At 45.8% G+C, this 25,093-nt stretch overlaps 1 protein-coding gene across 1 annotated transcript in view; it reads left to right on the forward strand.

The window, feature by feature from the left end:
- The first annotated feature begins 551 nt into the window (after positions 1 to 551).
- Positions 552 to 25,093, forward strand: part of LOC135378971 (adhesion G-protein coupled receptor G6-like) — a 68,723-nt gene continuing 44,181 nt past the window's right edge. Inside the window, exons 1-4 of the mRNA XM_064612174.1 lie at positions 552 to 626; positions 8,908 to 9,006; positions 13,229 to 13,378; positions 18,481 to 18,562. Coding sequence (XP_064468244.1) covers positions 8,913 to 9,006; positions 13,229 to 13,378; positions 18,481 to 18,562 — 326 coding nt within the window. The 5' untranslated portion in view covers positions 552 to 626; positions 8,908 to 8,912. The remainder of the gene's footprint in view (positions 627 to 8,907; positions 9,007 to 13,228; positions 13,379 to 18,480; positions 18,563 to 25,093) is intronic.

Genomic DNA, 25,093 nt, shown 5'->3' on the forward strand with positions numbered 1-25,093 from the left:
GATTCATAGCACATATCATGCAAACACCTATAGAATGTCACAATGGCAGTGTTTGAAGCAGCAGTAGTCCCATTAAAGCAATTCGTGGGGCGTATCATGAGAACAGCCATGAGCTGTCATAATGACAAAAAGCAGTCACAAAACGCCGCATGCCACTGCAAACGCCAAGGGTTGTTGGATGAGCAGTCATAAACTGATAATACACTGGCGATATCATAAAGCGTCAGACAATTTCCGTGACTGAATACAAAAGGGACGCATATACTGTATACGTGTTGCTTGGGTTCAATTGGTTGGTGTCTGAATTAATTTGGTGCACCGCTGGATTAAATTGGGTAGCACTCGGATTAAATTGTGTGACCAACTTCAACAACAATAAATGAAGCAGAGGTGATGACGACATGGGATGGATTGTGTGACCAATGGGTTAAAATGACCGGGAAAACCCGTAGACGCTTTGAGTAAACATACATAAGTATATCGGGCAATCTCGATAGGAAAGCGCATTCTTGTCTCTGATAACAATGTTTAAATACGTTGAAGAGGCGGTACACGCTGCGTATCAGTTACTGTTCCTTACGCTGGGAGACATAATCCGAGTAGCATTCTTCCCTGTGAAAGGGCTGGTAAGTCCTGCTCTTGGGTTACCTGTTTTGCTGTGTACCGTATGTAAATTTATTGTGACCTATAGAAGTGTTTGAAGCACTCATGTGGCCAGGTATGAGTACAGACGTGGCAGGTTTTTGTATAGCGCGTTTCGCACTTGTTGTACTTCGCAAACTTAATTAATTAATAATTAATAATAATTGGGGGTTTACGTCGCGAGACAACTGAGATCATGAGCGACGCCACAGCGGTCGGCCTGTGGATTGCTTTTGCCCACCTGAGGGTTCTTTAACGTGCGATGAAAGTTCGCAAACTTAAATGTAACACGCGGATTTTCGTCGCCTTGGGCGCGTTACTATCGCGACAGCCTTAAAGTGGCTATGCTAACTCCAAACGAAAGCTGCGCAACATCGGGTGCGTTAAGTGGACTCCCCTCTTTTGGCGTACTCGAGCCTGGGGTATGACACACCCGGAGGAAACAGGGAAAAGCGATTTTGGAGCGCTATATTGCCTGCTCGCCGTTGCCGCGTACGGTTGCAGTGCACAGGCTAAGGACACGTTGGCTTAGTTTGAACAAGAGGTGTGCGCCGCGCCGACATCGTTCATTGTCTGGAGCAAACTGTAGCTCCGGCTGCAGACGTGGCGCTCAAACACGGAAGATCAGCGGCTACGAAGTGCCTCCATAAACACCGAGGAAAATCTGGGGAGAAAAAATGTGTGTATGTTTGTGTGTGTGTCATCTCCTGTACATACCCCATCGTTGTCTGGAAAACATCTTCTAAAACGTTTGAGAAATAAATAAGGTAGTTACTTTTGAAAAATTATATTGATTAAATAAGGCAACTTGACGTCACTTTCTTCTTGTGTTACGAATACAGCGGTTGCGTTTTCGAATAACAATGTATTTTGATTGAGCTGGCCGATTTTGCTGTGAAACCTAACTAACCTTATAGATCGGTAGTGTTAAATGTATAAATGAGCATTCCGTATGCTCGAGTAGACGTAAGAGTCATTAAATAGATCCGAAGCCACTAAGAGGTGATGTTACTTATCAAAATGACTCGAAAGGTGCCATAGGTGTGACAGAGGCGAACAGTTTCGGTTTCGCCGTGCCGACTCGTTTGTCCTCCACAATGGTACTGCTCGCACTGAAACTACCCTCATGGTATAGCATATCCGTTCTTACTAACCCATGTTACAGCTTTGGCAAGAGCCCTGTAGGAACCGAGAAAGTGGTTGAGAATCGGGGGTTAGGCGTCCATTCAGGTGCCTTTGCCAGGAAACACTCCCCGCTAAAAAAAAAAAACGATTCTGCTTCCTGTGATAATAAGTGGAAGAAAGTTACAATAGGTGACCAAATGTTGCGTAAAAGAAAAGCAGTCCAATAATATGACAAAAGCCTGCCCCACGGGTCGGGTCGGGTCAGTATCCAGTTGATGGACGAACTACTTTACCACCCAACGCCAGCCACGCCATGATTCTCGGGATAACTGTGAAACACTAACATAAAATGAAAACAAGAAATAGAAAAAAACGTTAGGAATCGTTGTACGCAGATGATCATCTGTGCCCCGTGAAAGAAAAATAGTTGTAAATTCTAATATACTTATGTCACTGATATGAGGATGTTAGGTTACCTCGGGTATTGCTGAATAGCATCACAAGTTTTATGGAGTGTGCTAGCTTCAAATACCGCTGTCATTGAAAATGCGAAATATTCTCCTGTCTTCCAATAGTTGCTTGGTGAACGTACTCCGCTCAGCTGACGCAGTTGTTTAGCAAGCGTGATCGACTTTCCGTCACAGTTATATAATAACTGCGTAAAATAGATATTATTCGTGGTTGAAGAACCTGTCTTGGAAGGGGGGAATGTTCTCTGTCAGTAGATACTTACTGCGGGGATGTACCTTGCAGAAATTTGCGGCTGTGCAAACACAAAAGATAACGAGTTTGAGATGGGTACGAATGGGGTTACATATTCACATTTTGGTGCCACACTACAACCCGAAAACCATCCTTTATACCGATGCTTGTTCTGTGGTTCTCTGTTCCAAAGATATGGGTATGGAAGTGACGAGATCGAACAACGAAACAGCCCGCGGATAACTATCGATGCAAAATCGCGCAAAAACTGGAGTGATCTTGGCCGCTTGACCGCGCGTCCGAGGCTCTGGCGAGGGCGAGAGACTATCGACGTGCACTAGAGGTGGAGGGGGAAAGACCTGCGTTTTTCTCATGGTTTTTCCAAACGCCACGTAGACCCAGAAAGCTTGCGCTTTCCTCGTCTCCCCCCTTCGCAACGTGGACATTACGAGTAAGAATTCGTCTGCTACTGCGATTCACCGCTCTGCAAATTCAAGAACCCGCAACTGACTGCAGCTCACCTGAAACCTGCGGACCTAAATATTTAGACAAAAATCACAAGACGCGTTCCAGAAGTTTAGTTTGGGGAAAGATTGCGACCGTTCTGCTCTATTTCCAAATTTTTCCATTTAGTACGTGTGGACGTTCAATCACATCTCGCAGAACGGTGGTTCGTCTTCATAGACACGACCTCTGAAGACACGTACGTGATTGGCTGCCGCCGTTGAAAACACGGTTCTGATTTGCTGACTCTTAATTGTTACGTCATGTCGACGACTAAGCAGGCTTTCTCTGTCTAGGTGATGTTAGTTTTTCGCGGGTTTTGTGGCCGTTCGGAGCGCGGTGTGTTTGCCTGATTCTTTCAGAGAAAGGTGTTGACGTTACTTCCTGCGTCTTTCTTTGGGTTGAGTGTCACGAGGAATCTTGCTAGGGCTTTGAGCCTAGCCAAGCCGTAGCAGAGCCTAACCATAGGAAAGCCGTAATTTGGATAGCAGAAGCAAAAGTTTTTGAAACGTGCCAGTTCGGTCGCGACGGTATTCATGCTGAAGTTACGTACCTCCGATCGTGAGAACGTACGTCAGCACAGGAACGACGTGCACAAACAAGATGTCTTGTTCGTGCTTCTTTCTCGCTCCCAGTTTTCCCAGCTCGGAGTTTTCTTTCTGGATGTATCATACCAATTCAGTGCTTTCTAAGCATTCTGTCACTTATAAGTATAGTGTAGCACCTACAGAGAAAAGAAACTGAAACGGACACAGTTATGATGCCCACAGATCTTTCGTGTATTTCGCAAAAAAATGTCATTTTCGAAAAGCGCGGCAGTAGCGATGACGCCGCCTCCTCCGGCCAAAAATTGGCCCAACGCCGCGGGCGACGAAAACAGCATCAGCGCATATGTCTAGTTTGAACACGTTGGAAGAGACGACTGGTGTTGTGCATATTTCTCAGTCGATAACGTGTTGGCTTGCTGAGATTATTACAGAGGCGTTTAATAAGCTACATTGAGAAGTGTAATATTTTGTGCCCTAGCCCGTTTGGTCCTCGGAGTGGGTATTCTACGGAGATTGCCCTTCTTTCCTTTAATGGACGCATAAAACAATCGAGTGACCAAGGAGGCATCGCTGTTTCCTTCGTTTGTTGACATTTTCAATGCGTACAACTGTGTTAACCACGGAATTTCACTAACTAAATTAGTTAGTTACGAAATTGTTGGCCCTGCGTTTAACTTAATTAGAAGTTAGCTTACGGACTGATCTCAAGTTGTTAGATACCAGGATGTCTTCTCCTTACCTGCTACTTGTAATATGGGAGTGCCCCAACACTCTTAGAAATGAAATTCACCGCATAGCACGCTCCTAGCCAACCAGCATCTCGAATGATATGGTTATCTGCCCTGATTTGCTGAAAACGGGAGGCGTACGCCATTTTTGTGACAATTATGAACCGCATAAGTGTTAAAAAAAAGGCGTACGCCTACCGTTCTGAACAAATCAGGGCACAGAGCGATATCATTCGAGATAATGGTTGGCTAGGAGCATGCTATGCGGTGAAGTTCATTTTTAAGAGTGAAGGGTCCATTTTGCGTTCTCTATTATATTTAGTTTTCATCAACGACCTTTATGCGCACGTAGCTTATTCAGATGTTTATTTGTATGCTGACGACACGACCCTATACTATTAAGCGGCAAGGATATTTCTGACATATCAGTAAAAATAAAAGTTGGCATTAAGAAATTGGTCTATTGGGACCATTGCAATAAATTACAGTTAAGTTCCAGTAAAACACTGACTACGCTATTTCACTCTCTCAATCGAAATATAGTTACAGCCACATCACTATCGCTATTAGGTTCTCCTTGCAGTTTTGTTGAGAAACTAAATTTTTAGGTGTTAAAATTGACAAAAGCCACCGAATCCCGGGCACGCCGAACAGGACCTCAACTCTGTGCTACAGCATATCGGGCACAAGGTACTGATGAAACGCGTGCTCTGCAGTCTCGTGACAAGCACAGAATGGACAGAAAGCAGTGGCGACTCCGAATCGAGACAGACGGTCCCAAAGCGGTAAAACGCCGTGTGCCAAGCGCCAATGTAGCACGACGTGCGTCTAACCCGCCCGCGCGCTGACAAGCAACCTGCCTTGGCACACCAAGGCCCACGGCAGCCGGAGGCATGGGGAGTAGCTCCAAGAGGGACTTGTACAGACGCTTGACAGTCCACGTAGAAATGCGTTCACCACCGTAGGGCACACGCTGGCGCCGCATACATACATACTCTCTGAGGTAGGGTGCGACAGAGTCAGATCGAGGCCTACTCTGCGAAAAAGCAACAAAAAAGGACTTCCTGTATGACCTCATCATTTCCGGGGCTCCTAGACCCTGGATGGCGCAGTATAGATAGCGCTTCCGGTCAAGAGATCCAACGAGTCAAGAGATCCATTGAGTCAGGAGATCCAACCAGTCAGGTGACCGGCGAGTCAACGGATCCAAAGCGTCAAGAGTTCCAACCCGGTCAAGATATCCAACGAGTCAAGAGATCCATCGAGTCAGGAGATCCAACCGGTCACGTGACAGGCGAGTCAAGAGATCCAACCAGTCAAAGCGTCATACTGGTCAGGATTCCCGACAGAGAAGAAAGTATATCCCTTACCATGTTCATTGCAGAACGATTGCGCTGTACGTAGTATTAAGTTAGGAAGTAATATGCCCGGTAACAGCGAATACTTTTCGGTGTTTTCTCTCTTCATACCACACACGCACACGAACAAAAAAAGTAAGCGAGAAAATCCTGAGGTTGTGCTGTAGGAATTACGGCGGCGAGTCCCCCTTTTGCCTTTGCGCATCCTTGTCGCGTTCTTTTCATTGGCCCCACCCTTATCACGTTATTCTATTCTTTTGCTGACTGTGCAGGAAAATACTGTCTGACTGTGCTTTCCAATCAACATTGACCTGCCACGTTCATTGACCTCAACCCCAAAATGCAGGGTATACTGCTGGACTCAGAGTTCTCTTTATATTTTTGTGTTCATTGGCGCAGCCATCCCCACGTTATGGAAGAACTGAAGTTTGTTACCAATTATAATGGGCACAGCCGCAAAGTGCTTTGTCTTTGTCCTTTCGTGGACGGCGGGAAAAATTAAGGAAAAACTTGATAAAAAAACACACAAAAAGTAAATAAATAAAAGACAGATGTTCGGGCATATGAAGCTATCTTTAGTACCCTGAGAGACTCCATGGTCAGACGGTTCCACCAAGTAGAACGTCTGTCCACAACAGCGACTTGGCTCTTCGACTACGAGCCTGCTGTGATACGAGAAGTGTTTGAATAATCAACGTGTTTGAAACAGCAGCCGGCCCACCCAACGTGAGTGTACGTAGCCCACGCTAACTGTAAAAATAATCTCTAGTACAAAGCGCTGTCAAAAAAAAAAAAAAAAGAGAGAGAGAGAGACAGCACTCCTATAAATCGTGTGTTACAAACAGGTTGATCTTACAATGCAACCACCTGTTTTTAACACAGATGACATAAGAGAACTGCATTTGTATTCTATTTATACCGCACGTAAACCGAGTCCCTCGTATTTCGATACGAGTAATTCCTGCTTAGCGATGTTAGAGTTAACGACGTAACACAAAGGGGTCAAAAGATCCTAGCCTGGCGAACCCTCAGACGAGTCAAGAAATCCAACCGGGTCAACAGCTGCCGACCTTCACGTGGACGTCTCGCCCGCCACTGACGAAAAAGCCTGGCGGCCCCGCGGTCCGATCTATTATTCCCACTTAAGATGTATCTTGGGTAAAATAAAATAAAAATGAATGAATGAAGACAGAAGACAACGGAAGTGGTCGGTGTCGTCACCTACTCGAGAAATGACGAAACTACGTATATATGTCTTAGCAACCGAGACAGCCACGCTCAATGTAGACAATAAGGTATAGAGCACGCCCTAGCCGCTGCAGTCGAAGTTGATGACTTATGTGCCGTAGAGACGGGGGAATGGTGTTTGAGGGAGGTACGGCCAGCCTGGTTGTGGGTCGCGGCTCAGGGTAGCCAGACATCGTTGTAGAGGGAAGGGTGAGGAAAGAAGAGGGGGAATGTGGCGCAAATGCATGCACGGTGCAAATATTCTGCTTCCGTTTTCTCTCTCTATTCTCACTCTCGCACTCCCTAGCGCTCATTTTCCTACCCATTGTGACGATTAGATGCTCGGTGACGTCACAGCTCACGGGGTGCTCCTCCACAGCTAGATCACTTAGTGCCCGCTCCCTGTCAACCTTGGTCCAGACTTCGAAGGATACGATCTCGTTGGAGCATGCGAAGTGAAATCATATGCGTAGAAGTTAGTCACGTGGGTGTCGTTACTATCGGATAACCAAATAATAATGGACAGCCAAATAATACTACCGAAGCTGAGCTCGTTCTTCGGCAACGCAAAAATAAGGCGGCAGCTGCTCTACTAGAGTTGATAATGAGGATGCTGAGAAGACATCAGACAGGCCGAGGCGTATGTACACTAACAGAAATCACTCTGGGACCACTTGTATGAAACCGTTGTCTTATTTTTTTTTTTTTTTTTCATATCATGCGAGGCTGCTGGAAAACGTATGCTTCGATATATTGCCTTAGCGAGAACATGACACCTCCCATGACCTCGCTATGTCCCTGATTTGATAGGGGCGTACCAGGTCCCCAGTTGGAGCTCCCACGTTACTACTGAAGGCCAGCTTTTTTATATTTGAGACACATTACGAAATCGATACAGTAAAGAGATTCCGCTATGACCTAGCTCAACATTTTGATGCCAGTGGCTTAGAATAATAATTGGGGCTTGGTTTACACGCAAGGTGATTCAGCTTATATTTGCGTGGAACACGTGCTGCACCAGCCGCAGGGTTGGAGCACAAATAATCTCAACCACCTTGGAGTTCTGTAACGCGCGCCGAGATCTTCGACACAGGCGCAGCAACCAATGTTTACCTCCTCCAACATTGCTACCGTCCTCAGCCGCGATCAGTCGCGTGAAAGAAACAACGTAATTGGTTTGTTGTGTTTACGGAGCCACTATAAGTGTTATAGGAAAATTTATTAACATTCGAGAAGACCAACCGGCTAGTTCGCTGTTGTGACTAAAATGACTAGTATACTATGCAATATATGCATAAACCTATATGTGCGTTTATATGCAAGACTGGATATATACACAATAAATTGTGTATGTATGTACACTAGTACCGCCAATATCTACAATCATGTTCGTGACTATCTGCAAGTGAAAAAGAGAGAAGACATAATGAACGGGTGTTACAATTTGTTACAATGCAGATGTGACGGTTACGTATCCACACCGCACAAGAAGTACGAGCGAAAACACCACCTTCGTAGAAATTCCTCTTCACCGAGGGCGACCAGCTCGCGTTGCAACTTCGTGAGGAGGACACCCATGCGCCTAACCAGCGGAACATAGGTGCGCTGCGCTGACGTTCGGTAACAGCGGTAAATGCACAACAATGGGCTTCCCCCAGTATACTGCCGCGCCGAATGCCGTGTAATTACGACACTCAGATGGTGTGGATGTCGTTGATTGAAGTGTACGGGCCGCTGAAGTGCGTACAACGCATAGCAACGGGTAGGGTCCAGAATGTACCAGCAACGTGACATCCAAATAAGACAAGTCGGTTGTTATCCTGTTGGCCGCGTTAAGGACACGTTTCATTTGAAGTGATGAACCAGTATTGTGAACACTGTTCGATCGACTAAAGCTGCTTAATTCTGTAAATACATTCTTTAAACGTGCTTTTACTTTGGCGTAAGGTTGCCACAGGTCGCATCAATGCTGAGCAGGCTGTCATTGCTCCCGTGTGCCGCGAATCGGTTCTGGTGGCAATGTGTAGTTCCTGGAGAAACCAATGGTATACCCCCGTATCTCTCTTTTCACAGCCAGCATGCAAGAACTACCGTTGTTCCTGTCTTTCATGCTAGGAGTTATCATCCAAGCGCTGTGGTTACCTAATGTGTACTCAGCATATCTATTACCACGTAAGTTTGCAATAGTGCTTCTTTTACTTGATGGTTGCGTCCTACTCAGAGTAGTCCAAGCTCTTGAATTAAGAAGATAGAATGGGCGACCAGCGTAAGGCGGCCATTTTGCAATCAGACCAGGCGGACTTCCAGCAAAAGTGTGCGTTACTTACCCGTCCTGTTCCCTTAGTGATTTACGTTCACCAGGAAAAGATGCATATATGTGTCAACATCTTCATACCTCTTAACAGGATGCCCTATATTCTCCTAAATAAAAATGTGCAATATATCACTAACAACGGGGGGAGTCTGTAGAAGTGCGTCCGGGAAAAGAGACTGCAGAAGGTGTGCTGACGCATGCTTAGATTCCGAAAGTCATATAACAGGGTGACACAACAAATAAATGACATTATCTAACCCGGTCTACCTCAAACACCATATCACATTCGTTTGTACTAGACAGGACGATTTCTGCTCTTGTGGTAGCGCAGGAGCTGCGTGCAAACAACAACGAAAACAGTTGTTGAGCAGTAGCAGAGCCTTGGGTGCCGGAGCTCCTGCAATAAACACATCACACAAATCGGGGGCGTGCAACACCTTAAAGGTGTTGTGACAGTCGGTTTCCAGCTTTCCCAGATAAATACGAAAAACTATCCTATCACCCGACATCATCCCATATTCAAGTTTTCAGGTCCATGACCTGAGTAGGTACGGAGAGAGACGGCCCCGGAGGGAGCAAACTGCACAACAGCAGCAGCAATATTTTCCTGCAAATAATGGTGTATAACAAGGCGTAGGTTATGCTGCTACCACTTGCGTGTGTCTATGTAGAAACTTGTAAGAGGCAAGCAAAAAGTAGGTATTAATTTAATGTCCCCAAAAAACCCATTTCGAAAATTTGTTAAGGATGGCGTGGCGCATTTCTTTCTTTGACGCCTTTCCTACCACATCGTCCACTCAATCCCGCTCGCACGTCCTCAAGCACGACTGTGCACAGGCTGATACTTGACCACAAATATGAAGCTCACCATTGGCAGAAGGAGGGTTTGGCCAAACCTATCGCAGTCTGCTTGGTGAAGGATTATGGTGAAATGCGTACGACGGTGGTGCAGAATCAATATTCAGAATATAAGGTGGGAGGAGCCATTCAAACGCCGTCAGAGCATTACATTCAAAAGATATTCAAGGAAGGGAGGGTGACTGAGCACTCCTCAATGCCAATGGCTCTCCTCAATGGCATTGAGGAGTGCTCAGTCACCCTCCCAGGTGTAGTCCAGAGCAGTTTATAGGGAGAGTTTGGCCATTAGGAGGAGCCTAACTTGAAGCGCGTCATGCGACGTCACGGCTAAGCCACCTCCCTCTCCGTGCTCTATTGTTGTCCCGTTGTCACCCGGTCGCAGACGCCATATTCATGCTGATCGTTGTTTACGATGCAAGGAGGGACGCCACGTGCGTACGTTGTCCTTCGAAAGCCCTTCGTCCTTGCACTCTTTTAGTTTGGCAACAAAGCCCCCCTCTTATCACAGGCGGCTGTGGGTCATGAGCCGGTTATTCCTGTAGACTGCATTCATTGCGACGACAAAGCTGACGGACAGCATCAATATGGCGCGCATCAGATGGCTGATAAGTGGATTCTGCTTGGATTCAGTCTTTTTTGGGGGCGCAACGACGACTCTGACGTCAAACTAGGCTCCACCCACGAGGCGGCAAAAGATCAGAGAATGGCCAAACTCTCCCTATAAACGGCTCTGGTGTTGTCGCTCGCTGGGCGACCCCTGGTTTGCCAATTCCGAACGATGCGAAGCTACCCAGAGCTGACGAGCCGCAAACACGGCGAAACACGTGTCCTCTGGCGCTGTCGCATCGTTCCATGAGTATCTGTTTCTCTGTGTGCAGCCATAGAAGCCATCTTAATATGTAATTTTGAATTTCAAACACGTCTAGTGTCATCCACTTGTTTCTTTAATGACTTTTTTCCGGCATTATAATTCACTGGCTTGCACTGTGCATTGAGGAGTGCTCAGTCACCCTCCCGGGTGTATATCGCTCGCTGAGTGACCCCTGGTTTGCCAATTCCAAACGGTGCGCAGCTACCCAGAGCTGACGAGCCGCGAACACGGCGAAACACGTGTCCTCTGATGCTGTCGCATCGTTCCATGAGTTTCTATCTATATACGTATATACACAAACAAAAAAGTATATATATATATCTTCTGTCTCCCATTTATTTCAACTATATGTATATATATACATAGTTGAAATAAATGGGAGACAGAAGACGAAAGTAGGGGAAGTAACAAAAAAGGGGTTTATTAAAACTTAAAAATTATAAAAGTTAGGGAGGATGTCTACGTTACGGCAGAAGCTCCGCCTTCTTCTGGACGAAAGAGCTAAATGTGGCCACGACGCTGATACGGGGCTTGAGAATGACGTGGTTGGTTGGGGGAAGTTCCGGCCACCTGGCGGTTGTCAATTGGGGAAATTCCAGAGTGCTTTTGTGTCTCTGGAATGTCCCCAATTGACAACCGCCGGGTGGCGGGAATTTCCCCCAACCGATCACGTCATTCTCAAGCCCCTTATCAGCCTCGTGGCCACATTTAGCTCTTTCGTCCAAAAGAAGGCGGAGCTTCCGCGGTAACGTAGACATCCTCCCTAACTTTTATAATTTTTAAATTTTAATAAACCCCTTTTTTGTTACTTCCCCTACTTTCGTCTTCTGTCTCCCATTTATTTCGACTATAATTACGTAGCCGTCCGGTCGAACTCCAACTTTTCAAGATATATATATATATAGTCCCAAACGTCGCCACACCAGCATTGGACAGCTGTTTCGGCCTTGTTGGGCCTTCATCAGCAATGCGTAGGTATATATATATATATGTGTGTGTGTGTGTGTGTGTGTGTATCTATTAGAGATGGGATGAATCTAGAATTTTGCGAATCCAAATCCAAGGAAGGTTCTGCTAATCCACGAATTTTACGAATCTTGAATCTTTCGAATACTTTCTTTAGAAAGAGTTTAAAATGACAGGGAAAACACTCTTCTCCTGAAAAGTGTTTTGAAGCAGAATTTGATATATTTTTAATAAAGAAGAAATTTCGGGAGAAGACAAACCCATCATATACTTCTTCCTTAGTGTAACGTATTTAACATGTTGTTCATCGACTACAGGAAATACATAAACTCAGGAGTCTGAATTCCCTCCATAAAACTAAGAAACAATCAAAGCAGAACAGTGTTACTTTTAAAGTTCTAATATCGGAGCTTCATGCTATGTTAGCTTCGTGTTGGCGCGCCTCGGGGGCCGCCGATCGAGCAGGCTTGGAGGCGCCGATTTTAAAAAGGAACAAACAAACGTGGTTGGTGGACATGAAAGAACTGATGTTCTGAGGCTGGAACAACATAGAAGGGACAAATACATACAAGACCTCAATTTGCCTAAGAAATTAACGATGACAGATGAAAGTCACTGAAAAGGTTAGCCAGCTGTAGGACTCAAACCCACATCTTCTGGATTGCCGGTTTGGTGGATTCGAAAGATTCGGGCCAGTGCTTCTTCTCAATGCCTGTCCATTTGCAGATGCGCCGAGTCGCTTCCCTTTCCCGCGGAGGACACGCAGAGGGCGCCACTTCCCTATACCCCTTGTCGTCTGCTATGCGCTCTTGTCTGATTTCGATAAGCGCGGTTTCGAACGTTTCGAAAAATGCGGTACTGCGTACTGCCTTTTGCCATTTTTTTTACTTCTGGGACCAAGAAAAAGGAGCAAGGGGTATCGTTTCACGAGGTGCCTGCGGATCTCGCGTTACGAAAGAAGTGGTAGAAAGTGATAGTGAGGAAAGATTAGGAGCCGAACACTGCTTCCAACTGTTCCGTTGTGTGCAGCAAGCACTTCCTTGCGAGTGATTACAAGGAAAACATCAAAACACGAACATGTGCTGCAGGTGACGTCAGGGCACGTCAGACCTGGCTGTAGGGTAGTGGCGCCGTCAAACGAGAGAACGTGAACTAATACGCATGCGCAGTACGGCACCTCTGACCAAATGGAGAGGCATTGAGTAATAGAGGAGGCGCTGTTCGGGCATTCGGTAATGGATTCGGACTCGCGAATCTCAAATCCCTGCCTGGGATTCGAGGATTCGGTCGGTACATCCCTAATATATATATTCTAAAATTATTGCATCGAATTATGTAGTTATTTCATGTAACTATGATGTTACCATTTCGTGCTTCCATTTCAGAGAATCAGTCAGTGTGCTATGATACGGCGCCGTCGTGTCAGGCCGACCCTTCAAACACAAAGATGACCTGGGATGAGGGGAGAGAAATTTGCAGGAGGTGGAACGGCTACTTGGCAAGGCCTGAAACATTTACAAAGTCTCAAATACGAGGTACATTATTCGTGATGATCTTCTTTTTCTAGACTTAGTTGCCGTTGTATTCAGCAGGAACAGTGATCTAGTGCGTCATTATTTTGATAGCTCCTCGGATTTATTCTAGAAATTCAACATGCAGATCGGGAACTATTTAAATACAGAGTGTCCCAGAAAACGTGTCATTGAATTATAATTAAAAAATCTACGCCACCTAGAACCATGCGGTCAACGGCATTTGTTTTTACTATAGGTTTTTGCCAACTCCTGATGTGAATGTCATGTACCGTAAGTATAATTATGTAAATATTTGCGAACTGAACTCGGAAATTTGCCAAGTAAAGGTCACTTTTTTACCCCACCAATATGAATAGCGTGCCGAATTCACTCAAGTTCATGATAATTGACAGTGATATTCACGAGCTATCCCATCGAAAAAAATAGCCGAACATCATGCTTTTCGTAGCACCGAACCATAACGCGCGACGACTTTTTGAGCGCAATCGCTCTCAGTCCGACGAGAGGAGGTTCGAAACCCAGTCCACAGAGTGATAGTAGAAAAACTGACAGTTCCTGAAATTGGGAGAAGGAAAGTGCGATCCCAGCGAAAGTCGGACGCGATAAGCCATACCTGTGTTATCTCTTTCTGCGTTCCCCAGGTGTGGGCTAGGTTTCCAACCTCCTTTCGTCGGACTGACAAGGATTGTGCTGAAAAATTTGTCGCGCGCTAGCTCCGTAGAGCACGATGTTCGGCTATTTTTTTCTGATGGGATAGCCCCTGAATATCCCTGTCAATTATCATTAATTTGAGTAAATTATGCGCTCTCTTCACATTGGTGGGGTTAAAAAGTGACCTTTACTTGGCAAATTTCCGACTTCAGTTCACAAAAATTTACATAATTAAACTTACGTTACACGACATTCCCATCAGGAGGTGGGAGAAACCTAGTAAGAACAAATGCCGTTGACCGCATGATTCTAGATGGTGTAGTTTTTTTATTATAATTCAATGACACGTTTTCTGGGACACCCTGTATATCCGGCTTGAAGGAGACTCTGAATTGGTTAGGAATTGAAATATAGAACGGAATTCGAGTTTCACAACTCGTCACTTCGACATTAGAAAAAATTGAAGTATTCGAACCGCCCTACTACACGGTTATGCAATTCATCTTCCATTAGGGCGGTTTCACAATAACCTACTCATGCGTTGTCCCTTTGCTTCGTAAATAGAACCTAAAGACAGTCGATATCCGTGGGTTCAAGTGGGCGGCTGAAAGACGTTCATGTGAAACCAGTCTTATATCTGCTCGTTCTTGGAGAGAGAGCACTCGCTGAACTGTTCCTCCAACGCATAACGGTGCCATCATCGGATAGAGATAACAGCTCAGGCAGTTCTATATACTCACCAGGACTTGCGTCTCAGCCATCATGTATTACGAGTGGGTACAAGGAGAGACAAATCCAGATTCTAAAGGACTGAGAGATTCAGATAGACGCAGAGAGCGCAGATTCTATGAACTCCTGCTTGACCTAAGCTAACGCACCTCTGCAACGACTTCCAAGAGTGCTTCATTTGAGGGGACACAGGGAAGTGTAACGGACGTATTTTCGTTACCGTTTCCAATTTTGTTACCGCTATATTTTCGTTTCCGTTATCCGTTTCTGATTCCAGCCTTTCAACTTCGTTTCCGTTACGTTTACGTTACTGTTTGCGGTAATGGAAAGGCTTTTATACAGAGATGCGGGAGGACATCCCGTCCGACTCTGCAGTACCCCGTTTTGCTCAAGTGCTCCTTCGGTGTCACGCGTACACAGTACACAAATAATTTTACGTCGTTGGGGTGCGTACATCTGGCAACATTTTTTTTAATGTAGGGGCATGTCTTCAGTCTTCACTCACTCTGAGTCCAGCAACTCAAGATGGGCATAACCTTCATTCGATGTCGCATTCATAAGCGGACGCTCTCAGTAGTAAATAATACTGTCATAGCCACCGTGAAATGAAAAAAGCAAAAAAAAAATAAGTAAATAAATAAATAACTAAAAATCGTAGGCTCTCATCCTCGTGGCATTGTGATGTGATGTGATGTGAATAAAGAAAAAAATGGGGATGTGAGTTTCGATGAAGTCAAACTGGCTACCCCAGTACACTTAATACAGAAAGTTCAATCCGATGATGAGATGATGAAAACGCAAAAGGATGATGTCCAGAGACGAACAGAGATGATAATGGAGTTCAACATGTAGGTCAAAAGTTCAAGAGCTGCGCCCAAGTTAGAGTAAAGTGGCGGAATCACCGGGGGCACACACCGGACACATCACACATTCACCGTGTCATAGGATGTCCATAAGCCCGGTTGCATGCAAAAAGTCTTCAAGTGCCCTTAGCGCCTTGTCGGACGAAGGAGGACCTAATACTTTCGTGATGTCGAAGGCTCGGGAGTACAAACGAGAGAGGCTTGTCTCTAATGCCCTTCGAGCATCGACGTACTTCTGACACCTGAGAAGGATGTGTTCTACATCCTCTACAACGCCACACTCACTACAGTTCGGAGAGTCTCGCTTTCCGATTTTGAAGAGGAGACGTGCGCTGTACGGTACATTGAGCCGTAGCCTATGTAGGACAGTTGTCGTTTGTCGCGTAAAGGAAGGTGGTACTCGAAAGTGTAACCCTGGGTCGACCTTGTACAGAAGCGAATCCCGAGCCGATCCTGTTAACCAGGAGGTATTGCACATTCGTTGTTTGAACTCGTTCAGCATTCGCCCCGCGTGACCCTTGGTGAAATAAATGGGCAACACCTGGGCGCGCCTTAGTTGAAGAGCCCGGCGTGCAGCAGCGTCCACAGCCTCGTTACCTGCAATGCCACAGTGACTAGGGATCCACTGCATTTGGATGTCATGACCTTTTAAAACTGCTGCATGGTGTGCGTGTAAGACATCTTGTGCTGCTGTCGCCAGAGATCCCGTAATAAACATGGTAGCTAGGGTCTGTAACGCACATTTTGAGTCGCTATAGATGGTCCAGCGAGCAGCTGAAGATTGTGAGTTGAGGAAACTTATTGCCAAGAGGACTCCATAAAGTTCAGCGGCCGTTACAGAGGAGACGTGAGACAGCCGCACCGCTCTCTCAATATTCGCCTCCGGGATAACAAATGCACACGAGGAGCCGGATGATGTCGTAGAGGCATCCGTGAAAATCTGCATCCTGCCTGCGGAGCTGTTTAGTAGCTCAAGACTGAACTGACGAAAAACATGCGTTGGTATATCCTTCTTTCCCGGGAGTCCAGGCACACTTGTTCTTACGTCAGGAGGCTGCAAGAGCCATGTTGGGATATCTGGTAATGCATGTGGCTTGTGTTTCGGAATAAGACCACGTTGTGTCTGGATAGCTTGGGTAAAAGAAGAGTGGTGACGACTCATAATGGCTCGAAGCTGAGGATGGCGATGGTGACGCGTTGCCAACCGCACGTAGTGGCGGAACGTTTCTTGCATCCTGAGAGCTGATACAGGTGGTTCCCGTGCTTCTGCCATGGCTAAAGCGTTTGACGTTGCTCGAGGAAGGCCAAGACAGCCCTTTGCTAGGATAGACTCTAACACCTTCTCTGTGGTAACAGGGAGGTTGTGTAGCAAGGGAATGTGATGCGCAACCATCTCACTTATAAGAGATCGGTGAACGCTGAGCATTGCCCGAGGAGATGTGCCCCACCGGGAACCGCATAAGTAACGAAGAACATTAAGACGACTCTCAGCTCTTGCTTTTAGACAGCGCACCTCCGCTACCCATGGCAAACTCCGGTCGAGAGTAATGCCGAGAAAGCGGTGATGTGGTACACGACGTACCTGATGATGACCAATTTGTAGCTGAAATCTTTTAAGATGGCGACGCGTAAAAGGCAGCATTACAGTCTTTTCTGAAGACAGGTCCATGCCTCTCTCCAGCAGGAAGTGCACTACGCGATCAAGTGAAGTCTGAAGGCGACGCTGTAAAGCAGGCCACTGCTTTCCCGATGACCATATGCAGATGTCATCTGCGTAGAGACTAACAAATACCCCTTTGGGCAAGAGACGAGGCAGGGCAGCCATGACAGCATTGAAAAGTAAAGGACTGAGTACGCTCCCCTGTGGTACCCCTACTGACAATGTATGCAAACTCGTGTCGCCTTTTGCTGTTCTCACGAAAACAGACCGACCATTAAGAAAAGCAGCAATCCAGCGAAGAGCCCTGCCAGTGACGTTGAAACTGTATAGGTCGTAAAGGACATGGTTGTAGCTCGTCGTATCATATGCTCTCTTTATGTCCAAGAAAACAGCTGTTGTAAGCTCACCCCGAAATCTAGCTTCTTCAATGTGAGTGACCAAGTTTATGATGCAGTCTATCGAGGTCCGAGCCTTTCTGAAACCTGCCATTTCGGAAGGTAGCGGACGCCGGAACTCTAAGAACCACTCTATTCGGCGTAGGATAATCCTTCCCATGATCTCGTGGCATTGTGCAGTATAGTCATAGGTTGATATCATTGAGTTATGAAGACTGGGACGAGGTAAGCGAGGGATGCACCCTCGAGGTCCAATATTGCACTTTGTTTCCATGCTCACGTGTAGTGTTTAGAGCATTACAGGGAATAGAGTCATCAAAATACAAATGTAAAATGAAAAGTCACTCAAATGTCATCGCACAACAGGAACAGCCATTACCCGAATCCAATTCGGGTCGATAACTTTCGTTTCCGTTTCTGTTTCCGTTAATGAATGACCGTAGTATCCATTTCCGTTTCCCGTATCGTTACCATCTCCAATTTCGGTAATATACCGTTTCTGCTTCCGTTAGCATTATGGTTACCCTTCCCTAGGACAAACCGCATCCACTGCAGCTGGCTAACCTTTTCAGTGACTTCCTGCCTTCATCGTTCTTAGGCACTTGAGGCTTTGTGTGTTGTCCTGTCTTTTGTGTTCCAGCGTCAGAACATCACTTTCCATCTTTGAACTCCGCAGCGGAAGCAATGCGGGAAAAAAACTGAGAAAAGGCGTACCGTCTCATTGTACCCATAACACGTTTGCCTTGTTCGCGCTGTAAGTCCCCCTGACTGCCTATTAATTTTATTTCATTGTATCCCGTTTAGGTTGGAGCGATCTCACGAGGAAGCATGGCTACATTCAGTCCGAAAGTGCAGCAGACGAGGAAGCCTTGGCTGCCCTTTCACGGTAATTGTTATTAGAGAGTTTTAGTACATCGTACGCAAAGGCGATAGCGTACGTTACAGGTAGCGTTGGTGGTTCTGCGCACTGCGCGAAGCTCTCTTTTTGTTATGGGCGTGCGTAGAACCATCAACGCTATCCCTTACGTACGCAAAGGCGATATCGTACGAATTACTAAAACTCGCTCTTGCCGCCTTGCTCTCAGGGATGACTCAAAAAAACGCCAAAACCAACGAGCGCGCCTTGTCCAGCGAATAATTTTCGAATGGCAAATCTTTGTAGAATATATAATAATGGTACCGTGATGGTACACATAAGGTTTGTCTGCGCAGTGTGGCGACATGTTGTACGTGACTGCGAATAATTTGGACCGCCTGGGGTTCTTTTGACGTGCGCCGGAAATCTCCGACACACGTTTGCGTAGAAGCTGCGGACGAATCCGAGACTGGATTGGATTGGACAAAAGACTTGGCTGGGAACTCCGTCCTTGTATTCTTAGCAGGGCTTTCTGCACGCGGAGTGAACACGTGCTCGATGCCCTGCCAATGCGATTGAGAATTATAGGTGGACAGATACAGAAAAAAAGAAAATGTAGGGCGTCCTGGTGCGACCAGCAGAATGAGCACCAGACTCGTACTGAAATTTTATGCTACACTAATGATATATGTATTGCTTCCATAGGCTTCCGAGTTCAGAAAGGAAACTGCTGCCTGTAATCGAACAAGTTTCGAGTTTAATTATCAATGCGATATCAACCATAAACAAATGCAAGAACGCGTTCAAATAATTAATGCGCGACAAATGCAAAACCTCCGAACACATTTGTGAGTGTCACCCAGACAGTTGGAATTTTTTAGGTCATGCAGCCGATTTTAACGGACGTTCGCTCACACTTATGCCAGACCCGGGACACGTCCGTTGACCCTATGGAGCCACTTTTTGCAGCTCAGTAGTGCCCCAAGCGGAGGGTGGGTCTTTCTGAGCGTGCGCAGTTTTGGCACGGGGGTATGAAATAGTGCGCGGACCTCCGGGATTGTGCGTTACTGCCCACACATATCCAACATGGCGCGTTGTCGTTAGTAAGCTGCGCTTCGCCTGATTTTTTACTTATTTTGTCAGTTGAAAACAACAATGCAAACAGCAAGTTCGTATAGGCAGTGCATTTATTTTCACTTGATGAAAAATGTATAGTATCTGCAAGAATATACTGCAATTGTTTACATCCGGTACGATGTGGTTCTTTTCCGAAATGGCAATACAGTAAAATTCGTAGCATTCAGGCAGCAATTGACATAAAAGTAAAAATTCACCGCTACTTTCACAGCTCTCCGGTGGGTTAATATCGCGATGCATGTAACTCAAAAATATTGCTGCTTGTGTAAGATTTCGCTTTGTGAATCGGAAGAACATTCAATAATCGTTCTTTGGTGTTTATGAAAGATTCATTGCCCGAAAAATAGTGGCACCACTATGATTATCGGAAACAGGGGTGACTGTTTCATACTAAGACTATTGTCACTACATTTGGGCGCTATGAGGTGCCCATTTGTGGAACTCGGTGTGCTCAGCCCGTAAACAGCGTGTAAAAGGGGGTCTGCACCGCACTGCACTGCTTACCTTATGCACCTTTCTAACGTGCACGGCATATAAACAAAACTATGGAATGTAACTAGTGTGACCAGCCACTGGGATAAGCTCACGCCTGTGACGGAATTATATGTGACAAATAGTGCACAGCAATCTCTTTTCTGGGAAGGAAGCCAGCTTAGCATAACCGCACTATACGTAAGGAAAACGCTCATCACGCGCTGCAAAATTGAAAGTGATCTCAGAGAAATTTATGCCCAGACAACGTATAGGTATGCATGGGCGCATGGAAACAGGATCCTTTACGCATGAAACACGAATGTTCAGAAAACATACACACACGATATAATGCAAACTTGAAAGTAAGCTTACACAAAAATTGGTGCTTAGACAGTAGACAGTGTGGGGTATATATACGAACAATAACATAGCAGTGATGTTGGCACTTTAGAATGAACTGACGCTCTGATAACATGGGGAAGTATGTACAACTGTATTGAATTATCCTATACACTGCAAGCTTAATGAGTTAGGAACAACACAGCAACAGATCATTGCAATGATGCCTAACGGCAAACCTTTGCATTACGTTAGCAATTCAGAATATGTACACTTCAAAGTCGTGCAGAAAGATGAAAGATGGAAGTCACTGAAAAGGTTAGCCAGCTGTATAAGACTCGAACGCACATCTTCTGGATTACCGGTCCAGAGCTCTACCAATTGATAGAGCCCTGGATCGGTAATCCAGAAAATGTGGGTTCAAATCCTACAGACGGCTAACCTTTTCAGTGACTTCCATCTTTCATCGTTAATTTCTTTGGCAATTTGAGGCTTTGTATGTATTTGTCTTTTCTATGTTGTTGCAGCCTCAGAACATCAGTTCTCTCATGCAGAAAGCACGAGAAATGAGGGAAACAGCTTGTAATACCCCTGAAATGAAGTTAACAGATGTTTTTAAAAAAGCAGCAGCTCAGTCCGCTTACACTCCGTCTACACTTCCAGCAGCACCATCTTTGTCTTGACCACCTGCAGTCCTGCGTGCAGAGGAAAGCTTTCGCATCTTGCGTGCTGCTGAAGAGTATCTTGACCGTTGCGCCTTCAAGGAACGGTTCACAAAGCGGAGATGCCATTTTAGTCTCTTAAGAGTAAACATTTTTACAAATTTGTCCTGACACACAGAGCTGCAGAATATATCAGTTTCGAGAGTCAGTGCTGTACACAGGTATTTACAGATATGTGGAAGATGTGCAGCTGACCCAATCAGGTCGACAAACATCTCCTCCATCTTCTGAATGAGCTCAAAGCAGTTCGCAGACGGTATTGTGACGTCCCCAAATACCTCCCCGCGTACATCGTTTGCTCTGAGCATAGCCAGAAACTGATGTGTACCAGCCAACATCTCACTGTCCTCTGGCTTTAAAAAACGCTCACACGCACAGTTGTCCGGTTTCTCAGAAAGAAAGTCATTTACAATGATCCCAGCAAGGTAGTAAATCACATTTTCATCAACAATGCAAGCATTGTCCCCGGCAACATTCAGAGGATTTGAACCTTCACCAGGCTGTGGCACCTCCGTACTGGCAGGTATCGCATCTTCAGCTGAAGCTGTCGCAGTGGTCGCAGCTCCAAGTTCGGACAAAAAAAGTGAAGTGTCGTCTTCGCAGTTCCCTTCTTTTGATAATCTCATCAACTTGGCAGCCCAGATGTGTTTCAGTCTGGCGGTGAACTGGAAAACATTTGGGTTATCGTTGCACCCGTGCTGCTGACGCAGTATTCTAAACAGGTTCTCCAATGGATCCTGTTGAAGTCGCCGTGTCAGTAAGTACGGAAAGGAGAAGTTCTTGTGGAGGTCTTCCCACAGGAGTAGAACTGCTTTGATGGATATCTGCCAGCCTTCAATTGTGTGTGGCTGCCGTGGGCTTCTGAATTTCCATTTCGCTATATACTGCAGATATTCTTCGAGGAGAGCAATGTGTTCCGACGTCTCAGGTAGTGCGTATCTCTTCTTTTGTCCAGTCTTTCTCACCGAGGAGCTATTCATGCTGTCGAAGAGTACATCAATCCTCTCGAGGAACTCCGCTGTTGGCTTTGCTGTAGCTGGGATTTCGTTCAAAGATATCAGAACTAGAATGGCCACTGATACAGCAAAGCTCATGACCTGCGCTGCTCTCTTGACGTTCATATCTGCAAATGCAGATTTGTAGACATGTTTGTCTGTCAAGTTGGGTGCAAGCTTGGGACGTAGAGGGTGCGAGCTTTTGTGCAGTGAAACAATGTACGACCAGTCAATGATATCTCCGTCTATTTCCAGCTGATGGGCTCGGAGATTGTTCCGCACACACTTGAGTAGATGTGGTGTGTCGAATAGAAAGAATACGTTTTCACCATTGACTGAGAAGAAAGGACTCTCAGCAGTGATGTTGAGACGACTAGCGAGGGAGACATTTTTTGCGCCTTGGTCACATATCACGGCCTTCACCCAAACATCCACTTCCCTCAGCCTGACAATTAACTCCAGCAAGAGCCTCTGCATAGTTTCTGCTCCTGTGGCATTGCAAGCAACAGTGTAGGCAACTGGCTGTACCCACTGTCGTGATATCCCAGACAACAACATTACCAAGGCGACGTTTGCAATCCGTGGTGTCCTCTCTGTGCCATCATCAGCAAATCCTACTATAATGTCCTCTCCTGGGTCATAATGAAGAACTTTGCTGAGGGACATTTCATCCAACAGAATGCAGCAGGCTTTTTCACGTCTAGCCCAGTGTTCTGTTGCCTTTTGAATGATTTGAATGACGCCAGGAATGATGCCAGGCTTCATGCGGATACGTGACAACCACCTTCTTATTGTCCTGACACAGGGCAGCGTCATCACTTAGGCAAGAAACCTTTATGATCTGGGACCATGAAAATATAACTTGAGTGCAAATTTCTGCATTTCTTCGGACCATCTTCTTCCTTGTTTTTTTACAGAACATAGGGCCACCTGAGAGCATAGTAGAGTATAGACAGCACTGGGGACAAACCCCTTGAGCACACGTAGAGAGTCCTCCTTTGTGACATTGGTCCGCTGTTCCTTGGCTTTGAGTCTGTTCAGGGCCTTTCGGTACCTGTTGACTTTCTCTTGCAGTCTTGCTATTCGTCTTTCTGTCTGGGGCGAGTACTTCCACTTCTTTGCTCCTCTCTTGTTTTGAGAAGTGGCCCGTGTTGAGTCTCTTTGTGGGAGAATGACAGTGCTCACATCCATAGCTGTTGGTAGACAAAATAGCACAAAGTAAGAACTACAGTTTATGTAATAAGGAGCAATTAGGAGTATAGTTTACAGTTGAGATGTGCGTACATACCTGCTGCACCTTCCTGGGCTGAATCTGTGGGAATAGTTATGTTGGAGCTTGTATCTGCTGCACCTTCTGAGACTCCGTCTGTGGTTGTAGATATGCTGGAGCTTGTACCTGTTGCATTTAACAAATGGTGAGGAAAATAGCTTTAGCCACAGCTATAACATAAGCACCATTGACCTCCTGGGGGTCGACTGGTTGCGAAGTGGAACCAGTTGAACTGGCAGCGCCATCATCAATACCGTAGTTCAATACTACAAGTAATGCATGCAAGAAGTAGCATGCAGTCAACGTGTACTGCTTAAAAATACTTACCTGTGCATTCCACTACTACCTCAACGTCTGATGTCGGACTCTCAGTGGCTGAATCTGTAACACTATTTTTGCATATCGGCATTATGACTTGAGCCGGAATGGAAACTGATGAATCGCCGTCAACCTCCTTGGATGCCCGGTGTGCCTCAGAGTCAGTGTCCACTGCTGAGGGGTTCAAAGAGTGTCTTCAGTCAAAACCAATTCCATGACCATATGATGGTTTGCCAAAGAGAACACACCACTGCATACCATCATTGTCAGCTTGCCCAGGCATATGATATATTGAAGTTTCCACCGAATGGTCTAGCAAGGCAAGTCCTGACGACTGTGCTGTAGGGTCATGGCATGGTCCTGTTGCAAAAGGATAAACAAAAGATTGAAACTATGAACATTCATTGTGTTCATTGAGACGGTAGGTGATACACTTTGAGGCAACTGCTACTATGCATTTACAAGGAATAATTTTCAGGAACATAGAATATAATAATATTTTCTTATGAGAGAAGACAATGTGATTTGTTTAAGATGTGTTTTGTTAAAGTTTAAGCCCTGAAATGCCTTTTTACAACTTTCCCTTCACAGAGCAACAATGCTTCACTATGAATATTTTATTTTTATTTATTTTTTTTCATGCAAAGGATCGCTCAAGAATTAAATTAAATCATGCGCCGCAAGTCTTTCGACTTTGGCATTATAAGCGGTAATATTACTAAGTATGGAAAGCATTTCCTTTTACTTGTTTAGTATGTTTCGTGACCAATTTTGTATTTAGGAATGCGAGAACCAAAAATCAAAGTGGAAATGAATGTTACGCTTTTACTTCAAGCATTTCTTCCCGTGCAACACACTACGGGAAGGAATACTGGGCGTGTCTCAGCTCTAAAAAAAAATAGGATTGGCGTATCAACAATTTCAGGGATCACAGCACCTTCTCACAACCTACTTTTGCCCGAAACATATTTTTTTTACAACAATGCAGCCTCTGACACCTAACCAGTGGCGGATCCAGGGGGGCGATCGCCCCCCAAAACGTCAGTTTATACATTGGATTTCCCTCTCCCCCCTCCCCCACTACGCGCTCCGCAAAAGAAACCGCCCCCCCCCCCCAAACCGAGGGTCTGGATCTGCCCCTGCACCTAACGCAAGGATTAGCTTCACTTGACGTATCAGTTAAAAACGAAGTGAGCGCAATCGCCGCGGAAGCGTCATGTCATTACCCGCCGCCCTCTTCAATATACATAATAGAAAGTCTCAGGAGGCGCCGATATTCCCAGCAGATTGTTCTTCTTCAGGGCCC

The sequence above is a fragment of the Ornithodoros turicata genome, chromosome 1, assembly GCF_037126465.1.
Source record: "Ornithodoros turicata isolate Travis chromosome 1, ASM3712646v1, whole genome shotgun sequence".
NCBI classification, from domain to species: domain Eukaryota; kingdom Metazoa; phylum Arthropoda; class Arachnida; order Ixodida; family Argasidae; genus Ornithodoros; species Ornithodoros turicata.